The 18,478-nt window shown below is 44.8% G+C and overlaps 1 protein-coding gene across 4 annotated transcripts in view; it reads right to left on the reverse strand.

Annotated features, from left to right (window-relative positions):
- Positions 1 to 18,478, reverse strand: part of ZMYM4 (zinc finger MYM-type containing 4) — a 70,462-nt gene that overhangs the window by 21,523 nt on the left and 30,461 nt on the right. For 3 of the 4 annotated variants that reach the window (XM_048499877.1, XM_048499879.1, XM_048499878.1), the window contains exons 4-15: positions 17,969 to 18,036; positions 12,303 to 12,473; positions 11,394 to 11,472; positions 10,988 to 11,240; positions 9,838 to 10,012; positions 8,744 to 8,956; positions 5,285 to 5,435; positions 4,986 to 5,101; positions 3,924 to 4,199; positions 2,715 to 2,865; positions 1,736 to 1,908; positions 1,169 to 1,349 (exon numbers count right to left, since the gene is read on the reverse strand). In XM_048499877.1, coding sequence (XP_048355834.1) covers positions 1,169 to 1,349; positions 1,736 to 1,908; positions 2,715 to 2,865; positions 3,924 to 4,199; positions 4,986 to 5,101; positions 5,285 to 5,435; positions 8,744 to 8,956; positions 9,838 to 10,012; positions 10,988 to 11,240; positions 11,394 to 11,472; positions 12,303 to 12,473; positions 17,969 to 18,036 — 2,007 coding nt within the window. The remainder of the gene's footprint in view (positions 1 to 1,168; positions 1,350 to 1,735; positions 1,909 to 2,714; positions 2,866 to 3,923; positions 4,200 to 4,985; positions 5,102 to 5,284; positions 5,436 to 8,743; positions 8,957 to 9,837; positions 10,013 to 10,987; positions 11,241 to 11,393; positions 11,473 to 12,302; positions 12,474 to 17,968; positions 18,037 to 18,478) is intronic. The other variant, XM_048499876.1, reaches the window with a different exon arrangement.

The following is an 18,478-nucleotide window of genomic DNA, read 5'->3' on the forward strand; positions in this document are numbered from 1 at the left end:
CAGGGCATTTATGGCCCTGGCCCCTGCCTGGTGGAATGCTCTCCCACCAACTGTCCGGGCCCTGCGGGACCTTAATGAATTCTGCAGGGCCTGTAAGACTGAGTTATTCCGCCGGGCTTTTGGAGAGTCCAGCCGCTGATAGGGGTGCCCGGAAACAGCTACAACCCGCTGTTCCCTTTGTAGGAGTTCTAATAGCGGGACGCCATCTTTATTTTAATTGATACAGAAATTGGATGCTGCTTTTAAATTGTTTTAATATTTATTGTTTTATCACTGTTGTAAACCGCCCTGAGCCCTTCGGGGGAGGGCGGTATAAAACTAGAATAATAAATAAATAAATAAATAAATACATAAATAAATAAATAAATAAATATCTAAAGAGCCTTCGAAGAATTATACAGGCAATTAAGAATTTATAACTAAGTGGGTACTTCAAAAGAAAAAGAAAAAAGACTTGATTATTTTTGTCCTAAATTCAGATAACCCTTTTTCTCTTTTCAGAAGGTTCCAAATAGTCCCAGCTTTGTCACATTTGTCCTTTCTCTTTAGCCCAAAGGACGTCATGCTTCCCCCCGCCCCCCCAATTGATGAAAACATACTAATTTCTATTTTTATTAACTCCCTCTGCCTAACACTCTAAAAGTTTTCATTTGGATATTAACATATGCATTCATGACTGACTGGCATTTAATATTATTTTGCTGGAATCTATTACTTTTGCTGGGATCTATGAAATTGTCAGTTAGAACTGAGATTGTTTGGGGTGTGCATGTTATGTAACAACTTTTTTAAAAATCTTTCCTTGATATTTGTTTTTCCCTCCTGAGCTCAGAATTACCAGCATGTCAGATTCAATACATTTCTATTTAACATCTGCAATTGGCCAATTTTTCAACAGAAAAGCCACAGGTCAACTCCAAAACATCAGGAGATGGCTTTGAACTGAATGCTCACATAACCCTATGCCATTCATGGAACTGTAGGCAAATTGCATGCTCCTTTAAAAGAGAGGAAGCTCAGTTGATAAGTTTCAGGAAAGCAAGGACAGCTGGAAGAAGCAATGGATGCATTTCACACACTCTGATGGGTGATATAGTCACTAGTTAAAACCCTGCTCCACAGCTGCTGCTCACAAGCAAAGGCAGTGCTGCATGGTGACTTTTCATACCTGTGTTGTTCTGGGAGGGTGCGGGCGGCAGAGGCGGTGGGGGTGGAGGTGGGTCAGATGCACACTGCTGATTGCAAAACATGAGGATGCAAAGCAAGTTGCAGAAGTGCTTGATTTCCCCTCGCCATTTCAGGGACTCGCCAAGCTTCCCCTGCCTTTTGCAGCCATCACATTTGGACATCTACAAAGAAGACAGACAGAAAGAAAGAGGGATGGATGGATGGATGGAGAGAACAGGTAGAAAATTGTTTTTAAAGGTGACAAATCTCTGACTTGCTTCTTAAACTCTTTGGCTGGTAATAAACAACAGGCAGAAATGGCACCCCTGTCATCCTATTAGAAAGCAAAGCTCCCCCTACCCCCCTGCAGGCAGTTGAATGGGCACAAATAACAGGCTGCTTGCTTTTGAAGAACACCAAATCTAACTATCCTGGAGGTGACCATCAGAGCTGCAGAAAGATGCCCAACCATCTAATGAGTGTCAAAGGAAGAAAACGACCCCTTCTGCAATTGCTAGGAAATTTCTACCGCTCCCCCCACCTCCCCCCACAAGGCATTTTGACTTACCTGATAGAATAAAACTGTGAATTTTGACATGCAGTCTTCTGAGCAGAACTCCTCCACTTTGCCCCCAAAGTGATTCTGAACCAACTTGGGTGATGTCTGCAAACAGTAGCTGCACATCTTACAGTGGTTCCCCCAACGTTTGGCCAAGTCGTGCTTATATAGCAGTTTGCAGCCTTAAACAACAACAGAAGCAGAGAATCGGGGAGGAGAACAGAAACCAGGGGAGATAAATACCCCCCGCCATGAGCTTTTAATAGTAAATTAATTTTCAGAGATGAAACTCCTCTGTAACACAAAGCCTAAGGTGTTTTTCAAAAACCGGCTAAAATGTATAGGAATTAGGCCAAAAAATACTTTTTTAAGTGAAATGTTTTTAACCACCCCACTTGCAGAGACAAAGTTTGATGATTTGGTTACAAATACACATAAGAACAGGTCATTCTGACATTGCTTTGAACTACCACCTCCATTCACAGAGCTAGAGTTCAAAATCTCAGCTGCAATACTGTTCAAGGCGTATTTCCCATGTCAAAGAATAGTCCTCAGAACAACCACATTCTGCTATGGACCATCTTCTGGATGAAGTCTCTCTCTCTCTCTCTCTCACACACACACACATGCACATCCAGAAAAGAAAGAAAGTAGGAAGGACAGCTTCATTACATTTACAGCCCTCATGGTTTACAATAGTGAGATATTCCACCCCCACCCCACCTTCATGGTATAGCAAAGTTTCACTCCAGAATGAGAACACTGTAGAAAGGTCTCCTACTAGTCTCTGATAGCAATTAAACAGAAGCTTGAGAGAAAGAATTAGCCACATGAGAATCTGGCCCAGACTGTTTTCCCTTGATGATGAGAGATACAAACAGTTTTTGGTCCCAAAGCGAGATTTCACTGCCCTCGCCAAAACTTGCCAATCCTAAATTCTTGGGATGAATGTTCACCTGACTTTTGATCCAGTCCCATCCTTCCTTACCCTCACTACAGAACGACTTGTCGATGCCCGAGAACCGCACCGTCTCTTTGATAATCTTCTCAATCTTACAGTATTCACACATCAACATGACGCTGTTCATCTTCTTGTACTCGTCGCAGCAGGTCTTTCCGCAGAACTGGAACATTTTGCCCTGAAATTGAGTGAGAATCGTTTGGCAAAACTGATTCCTCCAACATTTGGTCAGTTTGGGAAGAGGGACATTCCACCATCGCCCTCCTTGGGAAGAGAACAAATTCAACTGACTTTCATTAAACTATCAGTAGCAAGGTTGTGCCAACATCTTCACAAGGCCTTTATATCAAGGCTTTGTGCATGTGTGATTCTGTGTGAGCTCAGAATGTGGCAGTAAGGACAGAATCCAACTTCCTGAGAATTTAAAATGTAGAGCATGTGTTCAGTTAGTGCAACTGTTTGAAACTATGTGAGCAGAAACAGCAGACAACCCAGGAACCAGAAAAGTGGACGAAGCAAGGTTTCCAGTGGCTCCAGGGCTGTGCCTCAGTGTCCTTTGCTGCCAGAGGATGCAGTGATGGTGACAGGCTTGGAAAGGGGATTACACAGATATATGGATGGTCCGTCTATCAGTCGTTACTAGCCACAGTGACTAAAGGAAACCTCCACATTCAAAAGTGATCAGCAAGGGAAGACCTTGGCCTCTACATCCAAATTTTGCAGTCCCTCTAGAGCAGGGGTGTCCAACTCTGGCGCCCCAGATGTTCATGGACTACGCCATGCTGGCAGGGACTGATGGGAATCGTAGTCCATGAACATCTGGGGTGCCAGAGCTGGACACCCCTACTCTAGAGTAACTGGTTGGCCACTGCATGAGACAGGATGCTGGTCTAGATGGACCACTGAGATGACCCAGCAGGGGTCTTTTTATGTCCTTGTCCCTTCCCTGACTAGCAAAACCAGAATAATTTATGCACAATCTTCACAGCAAAAAAGAGACCCCTCCATGGAACACATCATAGAAATGTTCTTTTTGCATAGTTTACACTCATAGCATTTGGGCCCAAAATCCTGCTTTTGGTCATAATAACAACGTATGTGTGCGCACACACACGCACACACACACGCACACACACACACACGCACACACACACACACGCACACACACACGCACACCCGCACGCACGCACGCACACACACAAATGCACCCATACCCACACAACAAATATAAATTACCCTGTAATCAAGCAGTTCAGGCTTGGTTGCAAAAAGGCGGTTACAGTGTTGACACTTGAGTTTGGCAACTGTGCGGGCAAAGGTGACTTGCTGGGACTGGGCGGCGAGTCTTTGGAGCCCGGCTGCGGCTGAGCTGCTCACAGAGCTGGGGGAGACGGTTGAGGTAGTGCTGCCCGCTGCTGAAACTGTTGGTCCCGAGGGGATACTGACAATCACCTGGCCCTGCGACAAGGGCACCACCGAGGAGTTCATTCCCGCAGGCTTGTTGAACAAGTTCTGGTAGAGTCAGAGAAGAAGCAAATGCCAGCAGTTGTAGGGAAAAGTCTATCTCTGTCCTGTCACCACCACTCGCCTCTGCACCAAATCAGGATACTAGAAAAGATCCTGGATCCAAGATGGCGATGGAGCAACTAGAAAAGATCCTGGATCTAAGATGGCGATGGAGCAACAGTATAGCTCAGAAGCTCTCCCATGATTTAGCAAATCTTCACTAATTGCTAGACTGCAGAGTGCAGAAACAGACTGAGTTCCTGAAGCCCCTGGAAGTGGTCTCTGGCCAGCAGCCAGGAAAGGCAGCGCTTCAGCAGTGAAAGCAGTCAGAACGCTTTTAGCAGACATCTGACTTAACAAATTCACATTTGACAATAAATAAAAAGGGAAGTGATAGAAAAGGTGTGTGTATGGAAACATACAACAGTGTGGGATGAAAGCAAAGGTCTACTGTTTTCAACACTCCACCCTCAATGGTGAACAGCCCTTGGAAAGCTCATATGCAGACCCCAACGGCTCTGTCTACACAACAGAGTACGAAAATCAGAAATTATCTAGAGTATCAGACCAGGAACTGATCTGAATCTCCATTCTGCCATGGAAGTTCCCTGGGTTACCCTAGGCCAGTCACACATTCTCAGTCCAACTTATGTCACATGATTGTTGTGAGGACAAAATGGAGAAGAGAACAAGAAAAGCTACTTTGGGTCCCCAAAGGGGAGAAAGGTGAGAATAAATGAAGAAAGAAATTAAATAATGCTGCTGTGTTAAAAAAAAATGATCAAGACCCACCTGGAAAGCTACCACACAGCTGTAACTGCAAAAGTTGCGTATGCTCCCATCAGACATAGCTAGGTGATACTGAGGGATGGCTGAGGTCTTACAGCTGTTACACTGGACCTGGACACCTGTTGGAGAAAAGAACACACAGAATGCTGGACTAGATGGACTCTGGTCTGATCCAGCTGGCTTGTTCTTATGTTCTTACAACACAACAATATACAGGAAAACGGTAGCAAAGAAGATACTTTTTAAAAATGTTCTGCTTCTGGAGGAGTGATAAGTGAAGGAAGGGCAAAGCAGTGTCATACCTGAAGATGTGACCATTTTGACCCTGTGAGCAGAGAGACAGTTCACTGAGCAAAACAGCTCCGTTTTCCCAACGTTGTTTGTGCTTTCAATCATTTCTGCCGAAGACCTCAGAGATTTACACAGTGCGCAGGGAGTGATTTTTGCTGACTTCTGAGGAAAGAAGCATACGACAGGGTCTTTTGTTAGGAGAAGAAACAGGCTTGTTCATCTGGCCAGTCAGCTATCTGGACAAGTTTAACAGACACGTCACAAATATACCAATCAAACAGAAACAACAATGTTGCACTTACCTGTAACTGCTGTTTGTACACCTGGGGCTGCGCATGTGCAGGGCCAGCCTGGGGCTGCGCATTTACAGGGCCAGTAGAAGACTTATCAGCTTTAGAAAGATTCTTCTAGAAGCTCTCCAAATGCTCCCTCCCACCTGTATTAGGAAGGAAAAACTGCCACCCAATCAGAGGCAGGACAGAATGGAGGAGGGAACACTCCCCTCAGTTCTCTGCCAGCCGCTGCCTTATATGAAACTGCACCAAAAGGTGAATGCCAATCTGGTGGAACAAAGCACGAAGAGGCCGGCAGGAGGGTATGTGTACCTGCACAGAAGACCACTCTACGAACAACAGTTACACATAAGTGCAACGTTGTTCTTCCTATTCGTGGTCTTCTGTGCAGACCCACATGGGAGAGTAGCAAGCTAAACCAGTTGGAGGTAAGATGCGAATGTAACAGACCATTCTCATTGGACATAGTTGTACCCACAGTGAGCCCCCCCCCCCCCACCTTGGAGGGAGACACTGATAAAGTCTTGAACCTCACAGGAAAGCACCCCAAAAGGCACATCCTGCAGCAAATTATACAACACGCTCCACCACTCCAATGACTTGATGACAGATGGAGGAATGGAGGGGAGTTTATGTTGAGAGTTGTTTGAGTCAAAATGTAGTTTAGTGAACGGGAGCACTGCAGTCATAGAAGGGATGTGACCAAGCAGGGTTTGAATGACTAAAGCTTTATGTTGCCTCACAGGTACTTCTTCACCAGGGCCACTATGACCCAAGCCCTGTGCACAGGAAGAGAAGATTTACCACCCACCAAGTAAAAAAAGGCTCCAATAAATTAAAGGGACCGAAAGGATGTCACGTGTGATTTTTCAGTCTTAATCAGGAGGCCACGGCGAAGCTGATTTTTTGTGTGAACTTTGGAGATTTTTGCAGATTTATCTGAGGCTAGGGAGTGATCGTACACTACAGCCTTGAGATGAGACACCTCACAGTCAAATCCGTAGGTGTCCACTGTGCACAGGCTTTACATGTCAAGCGAATGTGCCCTTCCCCAAGACACAGGAGGCCATTGTTTTTTGCCATCTTGCTTCCACATTTTGAACATTTTAAACAGGGCACCCCTCTGTTCCGTAATCACAGAAAGGGCCAACGAAGTACCTCAAAGAAGAAGCAAGCACACATGGAAAGCACTGACAGATGTCCTCAACTCGTGATGGCAAGAAGAGAACTGAGGGGAGTGCTCCTTCCTTCCTCACCTCTGATTGGGCAGCAGATTTTTCCACCTAATGCAGGGGGAAGGGGGAGGGAGCACTTGGAGAGCTTCTAGAAGAATCTTATTAAAGCTGACAAGTCTTCTACTGTGGCTGGCCCTGGGTCTGCACAGAAGGCCACGAATAGAAACAGCCTTCTTGAAGCTTAATGAGATGTCATTTGTATCAGGATGAAAGTACTATCCCAGTTATTTTTTGCTGTACTTCCACCCCAAAATCTCATGTCAATAAGGCCACAATCTCAAGTGTCCTCTGAATCAGTGGAAAGAGTGTCAAATGACTAATAGTAGACAAACATCAGGCAGGAGTAGATATGTGAAGGCACAGAAAAGAAGGTAAAGGGGAAGGTTTTCATCACTCTCACCCCTGACTTTTCCTTTCTAACAGAGTACCTAAAGAAACTCCAATCATTTTTTCCCCATTGGTAATAATTAGTTTTTAAAACTAAAGTTCTAGTTACTTTAGAGGTGCAGCATGAAAAGTTTTATGCAAGAACCTACAGTTTTAGAAAATGGTAGATCCTGGGAATATTTTGGACATGTGCAACATGTTGATACGGATAGAATGTTTAACTGTGATAGCTTTTGTGAATAATTAACATGTTGTGACATGCAGGATGCTAATGTGCTGCTGAAAAGTTCAAATGTTACAAAGTTTAGCTCAATATCCAAGTATGATGCTAGTCTTACAGCAACAGCAAGAGACAGTTTCTCTCCAAATAATACCCAATGTTTGCATTTTTTCCTTAAATGTAAGCCACTCCGAGCAGGCTGAAGCTAAGATGCTTATGCTAAGATAGCACAGGTCTGGTGCTCTCTCACTCTCTCTCGTATTGGCTGTATTTGCAGTTTTGATACTGGAAAGCTGATAGTGGAAGCCCCAGCAGTGCGATTGTGTTCCGAGTCCATTAGAAGCGCACAATTCTGCTTTGGATAAGCCTTGTTAATATCATAAAAGCAGTAAAGTGACTTTATGGTTGTTAAACAATATTGCATATTTTTCAGCTTTCCCCAGAATTTATAGGGAGAAAAAAACCAAAATGGAAACTTTTCCCCCTTTTTTTCCCTCTCACGACTTAAAATTTTCTGGAAATTTTACATTTTTAAGTGCGAGAGAATTGCTTAAATCTTCTCACACCTGCTGCTCTTCCACTGCAGCCGATTTTTCCACAACATGGAAAACATCCACCCAAGAACCTGACTGTGGTAAAAACAGCTGGAGGAGGGAAGGCAGCAGCTGAGGAAAAGGATCTCCTGTGCATTCATCTGTCTGCTGAAACTCACCTTTTGCTCCCTCTCTTGTGTTTGTTTTTGGTTCCTGGGGGCATACTGTTTCAGGCTTTTAAAAAAATTTATATCCTTCTTTTCCCCACAATGGGACCCAAAGCAGTTTATATCAGTCTCCTTGTCTGAATGTTATCCTCACAGCTATCTTGTGAGGGAAGGTTAGTCTAGGAAAGTGTGCTACACCAAGATTACCCAGTGAGCTTCTATGACGGAGTGGGAATCTGAGCCTGGGTTTCCCTGATCCTTTCCTGATTCTCTAACAGCTACATTTAGGCAGATGCCTTTCCGACGATTCCCTCTATTATCATGGCAACCTTGCCTGCTCTTATTATTGGATCTTTACGATCCTGTTCGAAGTGATGCCGAGGAAGGGTTAAAAGTGGAGTCGAGTTTTAAATAAATAACAGTCATTTGGAATAAATATTCCGCAAACTGCCTCAGTTATAGCCCATTCCCTTCCCAGAGCACCAAAGGAAGCTCCTCGGAGGCGGTCCGTACTGCTTCTCACACCCTTGTAGATGGAAGGGTCGGGCCTCTCCTTCCCTTTCCTACAGACAGCTTAGCAAGGGATCTTCTGTTTTAAATAATAATGAAGAAAGACAGAGAGGGGGGAACCCAACCTGTTTGTATGCAGTGACGCATGTCGAGCTGCAAAACTTCTTGGACTGTCCTTCTATCTGAAGCATGTGGCACTGCCCCGAAGCGCTGTAACAGTAGCCCCCACAGTTTTCACAGCAGTTCATGGTCAAGTTGTTAGCTGAGCGGAACCTGGAGAAGCAGGCGTCGCTGCAAAGCTTGTGCACAACGTTCTGATAGTTCACTTCATGCCGAATCTAAAAATGCAATGAGGGGAGTGGGAGGAAGAGCAGGAAAGGTGGTCACACAAAGATAATCAGAGGCTTTTCTCCTCTGCAAACAGACAGGCATAAAAGACTCCTCGCATCACCCATCTCTGCTTTATGCGAGTGGTTTTCCATTCTGAGAGGACACCATTTGCTCCTTGAGCCTTCTGCAGCATGCCCGTATGCAATGACCAAACCAAATACCAACCCAGCCTTTCAACTTGTTGCTGACCACCAAGGAGAAAATTGTTTTAAAATGCCAGTATTGTGCACAGTCTGACATCTGTCACTTCCGTGCAAGTCTGGAAGTGGCACCATGTTATTAAAGGAACTACAGGAAACTCTATGGTTTTACTGATAGTGCTTCCCAAGATTCCTAGAGTTACATGACATTAGTTCCAGTTCTCTCCAGATAGTCATTATGGCACCCATGCCAGCAGCCACCTCCCTATGTTCTGCTTCCCAACTCTACTTTCAACCAAGTTGTGTCCTGGGGGGTTTTGCGTCCCACCCTCCGAATGCTGTCAATATCTGGAGATACACAAGACATTCTTTTAATTGGTTCCTGGGGAGATCAAGGCCCAAAAAAACTCTACCCATCTCCTCCAATTTCTAATCTGTCTCTTCTTTAGATCTGGAAACTATTCTGGACTTGGTACAAGAAAATCATTCACATTTGCTGCTGCTTCTGTGTTTGAAGATAGTATAAAGCTTAAAATGCCTTCTTGAAGCAGAGTGACCTACTTTAAGACAGCTAAGGATGTTTTATGGCTGAATGAGGATCTGAGTGTAGAACTGCCTCAGCTCCATATCCCCAGCTACTATAGAAACCGGGCCCATGACCCAGCCTCCCAGTGTGCAAACTCATTTACCACTGCATTCTTCTGGCACATGCTGCACTTGGTGGAAATGCTGTTCGTGTGGATGGTAACAACAGGTTTCCTTTTCAGCTCATACATGGAAAGACAAGACTGACTGCAGAAATCCTTGCTGGAATTTGTGTTGTCAAACTGAGCGGTGATCACATCCTTTGGATTAAGAATCTCTCTGAACAGTTTAAAAAAGAGAAGAAGCGTTGGATTCAAAATTCCACCCTCCGTAAAAATGAGACAAAAAAACAATGGCCATACATAGCAGCCCTGTTCACAAATTTCAGTGGACACATATACAATCTGTGTACAGTGTACATGGAATTTTTGTTTATACCTATGTGGGAGTAATTCTCATACTGCCCTCAATACATGCACACTTGAAGGAATAAAAACATTTAAACCTCTCCGTTTATCCAGGCACTGGTCCCTGATAAAGCAAACACAACTATATAAAAACACAATTGTTCAGGGGGAACATTTTAATGAAGCAAATAGGGCTGCAGTATAACGAGTGGGCCAGGAAGTCACTTTTATGAAGGAAATCAGGAGTCTACATCACAGTTCACAATATATGTCTCCTATTCATTGTATATGCTAACCTGCTCTTATTATATTATTTCCTACTTTGGTAACTCCATGTCCTTCTTTATCTAATATAACATGCCTGATACGATTTTGCATTGTTTCAAACTTGTAATCACAGTCATGCAGCATTATTTATTAGATGTCTCATTTCACCGAGAAAGATGGGGTACAAATAAATCTAAATAAAATAAAACAAACGCATCTTGGCTCTTTCTTACAAATGGGTGTGAACGTACATGCAATCTGTACGAGAAGCTACTCTAATATGTGAACACGGCTACTGAAGGGAGAGGCAACAGAACACAAACATTGCACACAGACAAGTGGAGGTTCTATTCCCAGAACCTCCTTTTACAAGGGACACGTGGTAGGGCTGGAGGCCTGATGTTACTCCCAGAAGCAATGTCACACCAACACAGTGTGTGTCCCCTCCCCCGCCCAATCTCCTGCTGGTTGCCACGTGGGCTTTTCAAGCCAGGTAATCTCTCCCATCAACTCCTCCATCCCTTTCTTCTCTGGACCTGGACAACAAGGTCCAGCAAGACAAGGATTTACATGCCCTTACTTTGAGCAGCTGGAACAGGTTTTCTTGGTAGAAGCTGGTGGTCGGGTGGCTGGAACAGTGTATCCAGTCAGGCACAGTGTGGAACAGAAGAGCTGAGTGGAACCTTTCCTCTGGTAAGCAGTTTGCCCCTTCTGGAGGATCTTTTTACAGCCTGAACAGGAAACCCGAACTGTCGTACTTGGGACCGAAGGAAGCAGTTTGTTCATGCCAGAGGGAGGGGCATTAGGCGGGAAACTCGATGTCAGCTGTGGAGCTTACCCAAAGAAAGAGAGAGAAAGGAACAAAGTCCACTGCTGCTGCAGTTCTGAGAACAGGAGTAAGGGAAAGCATCACCGTTTTCTGATGCAAGGGATTTGCTGGCTGCCACTTCACACCCACTTCCCCTTCAGCATTCCCATGTCCTTACCAAGAGGGCTACCACTGACTGAAAACACAGCACTGATCTTCAGCTCCCCATCCTGAGTTTTTGGTTGCTGGCCGTATTCCTGAAACAAACGTCAATTCCAGCCAGTAAGAGCAGCGACACCGAACCCAAGAACAGCTCCTCACAGCTCTTGGCAATATTAATACTTCACCCCAGTTCACAAAAAATATCCAAGTTACAGAAAAAGTTGAATGGAAAAAACATTAAGGACTAGAAGCCCTGGCTGGGACCCAATGGAGGATTTCCACAGGTGGAAGATCAGGGAATTTTTAAAGATCCCCCTCAACCTCTGACTTCCCTCCCCAAAACTACTGCCCCCTCCCCACCTAGAGCAAACATTTCAGGGGCCATGTGGGGTGGCAGAAGGAGCAGGGTGTGAGAGCATGTGTGAGAAAATTATGTTCTAGGGATGGAAATTCCTCCTGTCTGCGAACATCCTCCGTGGGATCCAAGTCTCTGAATGCAACAATGCTACCAAAAAAGATTCCAAGACAAGCTTTTCCTTCTTCAGGCACAGCTATAACCCAATCCCAAGGAGGAGGGAATGTTTTGCATAGGTGTCGAACTCAGGCCCTCCAAGTGTTCATGGACTACAATTCCCATCAGCCCATACCAGCAGTGCCAATTGGCCATGCTAGCAGGGGCTGCTGGGAATTGTAGGCTATGAACACCTGGAGGGCCTGAGTTTGACACCTATGCTTTAGAGCACAGGTGCCAAACTCTCGGCCCTCCAGATGTTATGGACTACAGTTCCCATCATACCCTGCCAGAATCATGCTGACAGGGGATGATGGGAACTGTAGTCCATAACATCTGGAGGGCTGCAAATTTGACACCTGTGCTTTAGAGCAACCTAGCAGTCACCATATCAGAAGTCTAAGTTCTTCTTACCTCAGTATTCTCCGGTTCATCCTTAATTTTGTTCAGCAGTCCCTGCTGAGGTGCCAATGCCTTGTCATAGTCATTATCCAAAGGCTCTTCTTTTATTCGGATATTTGGTACATAGGAATTCCCCAGATCTTGACCAACGGATTCCTTGTTAGCAAATGGGTAGCTTGACTCCTCATATGAAAGAACAATTAGAATTTGGTTAGCATGAACATCTGAAAACGTGCACGCACACCCCCCCCCCAAATATTTTAGGATTTGGCTCCATTGCCTCTCAAACTAGTTCCTAAGATGAGCAACTAGTTTGGCCTAAACCTTAAAAATAAAATAGCATGCTTAAAGAAGATTTTTCAGTCTTTAGTTCAGTCTCTGGAACCAGCAGAAAGGAGCAGCAGTGGACAAGGCATCTGGGCCAGGAAGAACAGAGTGACTCTGGTGTTCATTTTGGAGGGCTTTTCTCAAAGCCACATCTTTTAAAACAGTGTATTTTTAACAGGGGTTTGCAGGGGTTATCTCTTTTTCTCCTTAAGGCTACTAGGAGCTGAGACTGCTGGAGGTGGGGCTTAACAGGGGTTAACAGAGGTTACTCTTTGTCCTGGGCTGCTAAAGGTGGGGCTCCTGAGGTGAGTCATTCAGTCTTTAGTTCAGTCTCTGGAACCAGCGGCAATTTCTTTCTTTTTAAAAATAAATAAAATAATTAATTAATAAGGACATTTCTTGAGGGATAGTAGGTACAGATAGCTCCAAGGGGCACTGACTAAAAGTTTAATATCTAAATATCTAAACAAAAGCAGATATGAAGGCAGGAAGCCAGCAGGGGGATGGGGGCTTGCCAGTGTTTTGCACTGAGTGTCACATGTATGACTATCTGCCACTAGGCCAGAAGTCGTGGGTGTGCCCTCGCTGCAATGAGCTCCTGGCATTCAAGGAACGTGTCCGTTCTCTTGAGGCCAAGGTGGCAGACCTGGAGAAGCTGAGAGAGGCAGAGAGGGCAACAAACAAGGCTTTCAGGGACCTAGCAGCCGGGTCCCACTCCCAAGGTGACATCTCTTCAGATGTCATGGAGAATGAGAGTCTGGGTGACAGAGGGTGCCAGTCTGAGGTGGGGGAAGATGCTCCCTTAGATGGGATCCCTTCCTTAACTGGTGATCAGCTATCCTCTCGCACTGAGGATACCCCTCGGGGAGGTGGGGGGCTCCTTGTAGTGGGTGATTCGATCATCAGGAATATAGAGAGTTGGGTTTGTGACAGGCGTGATGACCGCATGGTGACTTGCCTGCCTGGTGCAAAGGTTGCGGATGTCACGCTACGTCTAGATAGGCTGTTAGACAGTGCTGGGGTGGAGTCAGCAGTTGTGGTCCACATTGGTACCAATGACATTGGGAAATGTAGCCGGGAGGTTCTGGAAGCTAAATTTAGGCTGCTAGGAAAAAGGTTAGAATCCAGGACCCCCAAGGTGGCATTCTCTGAAATGCTACCTGTTCCACGCGCAGGGCGAGCTAGGCAAGCGGAGATACAGGGTCTCAATGCGTGGATGAGAAGGTGGTGCAAGGCAGAGGGTTTCAGATTTGTCAGGAACTGGGGAACCTTTTGGGATAAGGCAGGCCTGTACAAAAGGGACGGGCTTCATCTTAACCAAAGAGGAACCAGGCTGCTGGCGCTCAACATTAAAAAGGTGGCAGAACAGCTTTTAAACTGATTCCTGGGGGAAAGCCGACAGGAGCTGAGGTGACTTCGGTTCGGAATACAGAGTCCATGGGGATGCAGACAAAGAGGGAGATTTTTCTAAATCAACCACATACAAGCGAGGAACATAGCAATGTGCATGCGATAAGTAATAGTGTCTACAAAAGGCTAGAGGGCAAAACACATAAATCCCAGGTTAGGGACAGAGACAGGGTATACTCTATGCTAATAGTAGAAGCCTTCAACCAAAAATGAGGGAGCTGGAGTACAGAGTATTGAAGGAGGACATTGATATAGTGGGTAATCACAGAGACATGGTGGAATGAGGAGGAACCAGTGGGATGCTGTTATCCCAGGTTACACGCTCTACAGGATAGGATAGGACAGGGCGTATTGGGGGTGGGGTGGCCTCTCTACATCAAACAGAGCATAGTGACACAAAAACTAGACAATGCAGGGGGAGCTGGATTCCTCTACAGAAGTAATCAGACAACAATACCAGGGGTGAAGCATAGTTTAACATTAGGAATATATTATCGTCCCTCTGACCAAAGCCAAGACAAGAGGATCCTGAGATGGAAAAAGAAATTAGAGAGGCTGCCAACAAAAGCAAAAATGTCGTGGTAATGGGCGCATTTTAACTATCCCTCTACATAAACTGGAAAAAATGGCCGTTCAGGTCATAGTAAGGAGAGAACATTCCTGGATATGCTAAATGACTGTGGCTTTAGATGAGTACGTGTAGAACCAACTAGGGGAGATGTGATCCTAGATCTAATTCTATGTGGGACCCAGGACTCCAGGCGTGGAAGTCAGCGTTGTTGAGCCGATAGGGAACAGCTGCAATTTCACAATGCTGTCAGATTCAGTATCTCTGCATGCTTAACAAGTGACAACTACTACCGTAGTTACATTCGGGCTTCAGAAAGGGAAATTTCTCAAAGATGAGGGGGATAGTGCGCAGGAAGCTGAAAGGAAAAATCAAGAGAGTCAAAAAATGTCCAAGATGCTTGGAGGTTATTTAAAAAACACACAGTCTTAAAAGCTCAACTGGAATGTAAGTGTTCCACAGGTTAGGAAAGGCAGCCCAGTCCAAAAAGAGAGCCACCATGGTTAACAGGGGACGTGGGGGAAATTATTAGGAAAAAAAAGATGTCTTTTAGAAAAAATGGAAGTCCAACTTAATCCGATAAAGAATACCAGAGAGAACACAAATGGTGGCAAAAAGAGAAGCAAGTTAGCTGGGTAAGGGAGGCAAAAAAGGATTATGAGGAACGCATGGTCAAAGTGAACATTCAAAACCAGCAAACAAACAACAAGTTCTTCTTCAAGTACATCAAAAGCAGGAAACCAGCAAGGGAATCGGTAGGCCCAAGTTAGATGACAAAGGAACAAAGGTGTGCTAAAAGATAACAGGGAGATTGCAGAAAAGCTGAATGAATTTTGCATCTGTCTTCACTCCAAGAGGAGGTGGAGGAAAATTCCTGCACCTGAACCAAGCTTCTTAGGAGGCTTAATCCGAGGAACTAACGAAGATAGTGGTAGACAAGGAAGAAGTGTTCTTACAGCCATTGATAAACTAAATAGCTGCTTCAAACTTCTGGCCCAGATTGCATTCACCCAAGAGTTCTTAAGGAGCTCAAGCATGAAATGGCTGATCTTCTCACTTTAATATGCAACTTATCCCTGAAATCAGGCTCCATCCCTGAAGAAGACTGGAAGATGGCCATGTCACACCAATCTTTAAGAAAGGATCTAGGGGACCCGGGAAATTACAGGCCAGTCAGCTTGACACTCTGTTCCTGGTAAATTAGTAGAATCTGTCATTAAAGATAAAATTATAAAACATGTACAAAAAGCAAAAACCTGCTGAGAAAGAGTCAGTAGGTTTAATGGTCTCTTTGCAGAGGCAAATCCTGTCTTACAAACCTTACTAGAGTTCTTTGAGGATGTAAATAGGCATGTGGATAAGTGGGGAACCAGGACATTGTCTACTCTGGATTTCCAAAGAAGGCTTTTGACAAAAGTTCCTCACCAGAGACTATTGAGAAAACTCAGCAATGAAGGAATAAGAGGGGAAAGATCCTCCCTATGGATTAAAAACTGGCTTGAGAAAACAGGAAGCAAAGAGTGGGTGTAAATGGGAAATTCTCACAATGGAGAGATGTGGGGAGTGGTGTCCCCAAGGATCCGTGATTGGACAGGACCAGTGCTCTTTAACCTATTCATAAATGACCTGGAAGTAGGGGTGGGTAGCTGCGGGTGCCAAGTTTGGCAGATGATACCAAATTATGTAGGGTGGAAAGGAGAACCACAAAGGATTGGCGAGGAGCTCCAAGCCTTTGACCTTGATAAATTCAGGGCAGGAGTGGGCTAAGAAATGGCAAATGCAGTTCAATGTAGCAAAATGCAAAGTGCGATGCAATATAGGGCAAAAAAATCCAAACTTCACATTACACGCTTACAGGGTCAGTGCTATCAGTCACAGGCCAGGAAAGGGATTTGGGCTGCCTTAGTTGATAGTTCCAAGCTGGAATGTCAACTCAGTGCATGGCAGCTGTGAAAGGCAAACTCTCTCATGCTGGGGATAATCAGGAAAGGAATTGAGAATAAAACTGCAAAGATTGTCATGCTCCCTTTATATAAAGCAGTGGTGCGACTCCACAATTTGGAGTACTGTGTTCAGTTCTGGTCACCACATCCTCAAAAAGGATATTGGAAGAGATAGAAAAGTGCAGAGAAGGGCAACCGAGGGATGATTGAGGGACTGGAGCACCTTCCCCATTATGAGGAAAGGCTGCAGCTGCTTGGGACTCTTTAGTTTGGAGAGGAGACGCCTTGAGGGGGGGATATGGATTGAAGTCTATAAAATTATGCATGGGGTAGAGAAAAAATGCTGACAGAGAGAAATTTTTCTCTCTTTCTCACAATACTAGAACCAGGGGGCATTCATTGAAAATGCTGGGGGGAAGAATTAGAACTAATAAAAGGAAACACTTCTTCACGCAACGTGTGATTGGTGTTTGGAATATGCTGCCACAGGAGGTGGTGATGGCCACTAACCTGGATAGCTTTAAAAGGGGCTTGGACAGATTTATGGAGGAGAAGTCAATTTATGGCTACCAATCTTGATCCTCTTTGATCTGAGATTGCAAATGCCTTAACAGTCCAGGTGCTCGGGAGCAACAGCCGCAGAAGGCCATTGCTTTCACATCCTACATGTGAACTCCCAAAGGCACCTGGTGGGCCACTGCGAGTAGCAGAGAGCTGGACTAGATGGACTCTGGTCTGATCCAGCTGGCTTGTTCGTATGTTCTTATGTTCTTAAGATAACTCTTTATTTCACTGGTTCTCCCCTCTGAGCAGTTACTGCTGCCCAATAATAAAATCTTCCTCTGGCATTGTACAAATGAAAACATGGCAGACCGAGAGATGCTAAAATTCAATATGAACAAACATGCAAGATACATAAATTAGATGGGGGCTACAGTTGAAAGATTTGACTGGATAAGGGGTCTGCAACCTGCGGCTCTCCAGATATTCATGGACTACAAATCCCATCAGCCCCATGCTGGCAAGGGGTTAAGACAACATGCTGGATGTTTTAAGACAAAGAATTTCAACCAGGAGCACATCTGCAGGTCCAGATGTTCTACTTCTCCGCTTTTTCCTTTCCATCCCTCTTCAGCCTCTTCCCTTTATTACTATGGATCACTCTCACTTCTCAAAAGTCTCGTTCTTCTTATGCAGTCTTCCACCTCTTCTTTTTAGGTCACTGCTTCTTCTACCTTTGCTAGAACCTTTTCGCTTGCATCTTTAGGATCAGAGCATCTCAGCCAAGGATGTTTGTCTTGCTCTTCTACAGCACTACAGCAGCTCAGCCAATCACTGCCAGAGGCATCCACACCACCATAAAATTCTTATAACACTCTCACTCCAAAGCAAATATGTTGTACTATGAGGAAATAAATTATACAACTTACCCTGAAATTAGTGTCTGGTGTTTGTGGTGCTAATTGTGTCCGTAACGTTTCTTCTACTTGATTAGAAACTGGTGGGGAGAAACACAGATTCAGTTAGTAGCGCTTTGGCAAAAATGTGTGGAACTTGCATGGATATTATGTGGAGACCCAATTATAAGGAACTAAAATTATCCAGCAGACCTTGGTGGACTTTTATTCTTCAGTTTCTGGAAAAGTACATACACATTCAATATTTTAACAAGAAGCAGTTCTCTGGGGCAGAAACGGCTATCAAGACACAGTCGAATTATGGTTTCATGGGGTTTTCAAGGCAAGAGACAAAAAGAGATGGTTCACTATTACCTGCCTCAATGTTGCTATATTGGACTTCCTCAGCAGTCCTAAGCAGGGTCGGTCCAAATACTAACCAGGACCAACTCTAGTTGGTTTCCAAGGTTGGGCTATCCAGGGCAGGGCAGAAGCAACTCTTACAATGAGGCAAAAATAGTCTGCTGCCCTTACTGAAGCCAC

This window comes from Sphaerodactylus townsendi, linkage group LG06 (genome assembly GCF_021028975.2).
Source record: "Sphaerodactylus townsendi isolate TG3544 linkage group LG06, MPM_Stown_v2.3, whole genome shotgun sequence".
Lineage (NCBI taxonomy): Eukaryota > Metazoa > Chordata > Lepidosauria > Squamata > Sphaerodactylidae > Sphaerodactylus > Sphaerodactylus townsendi.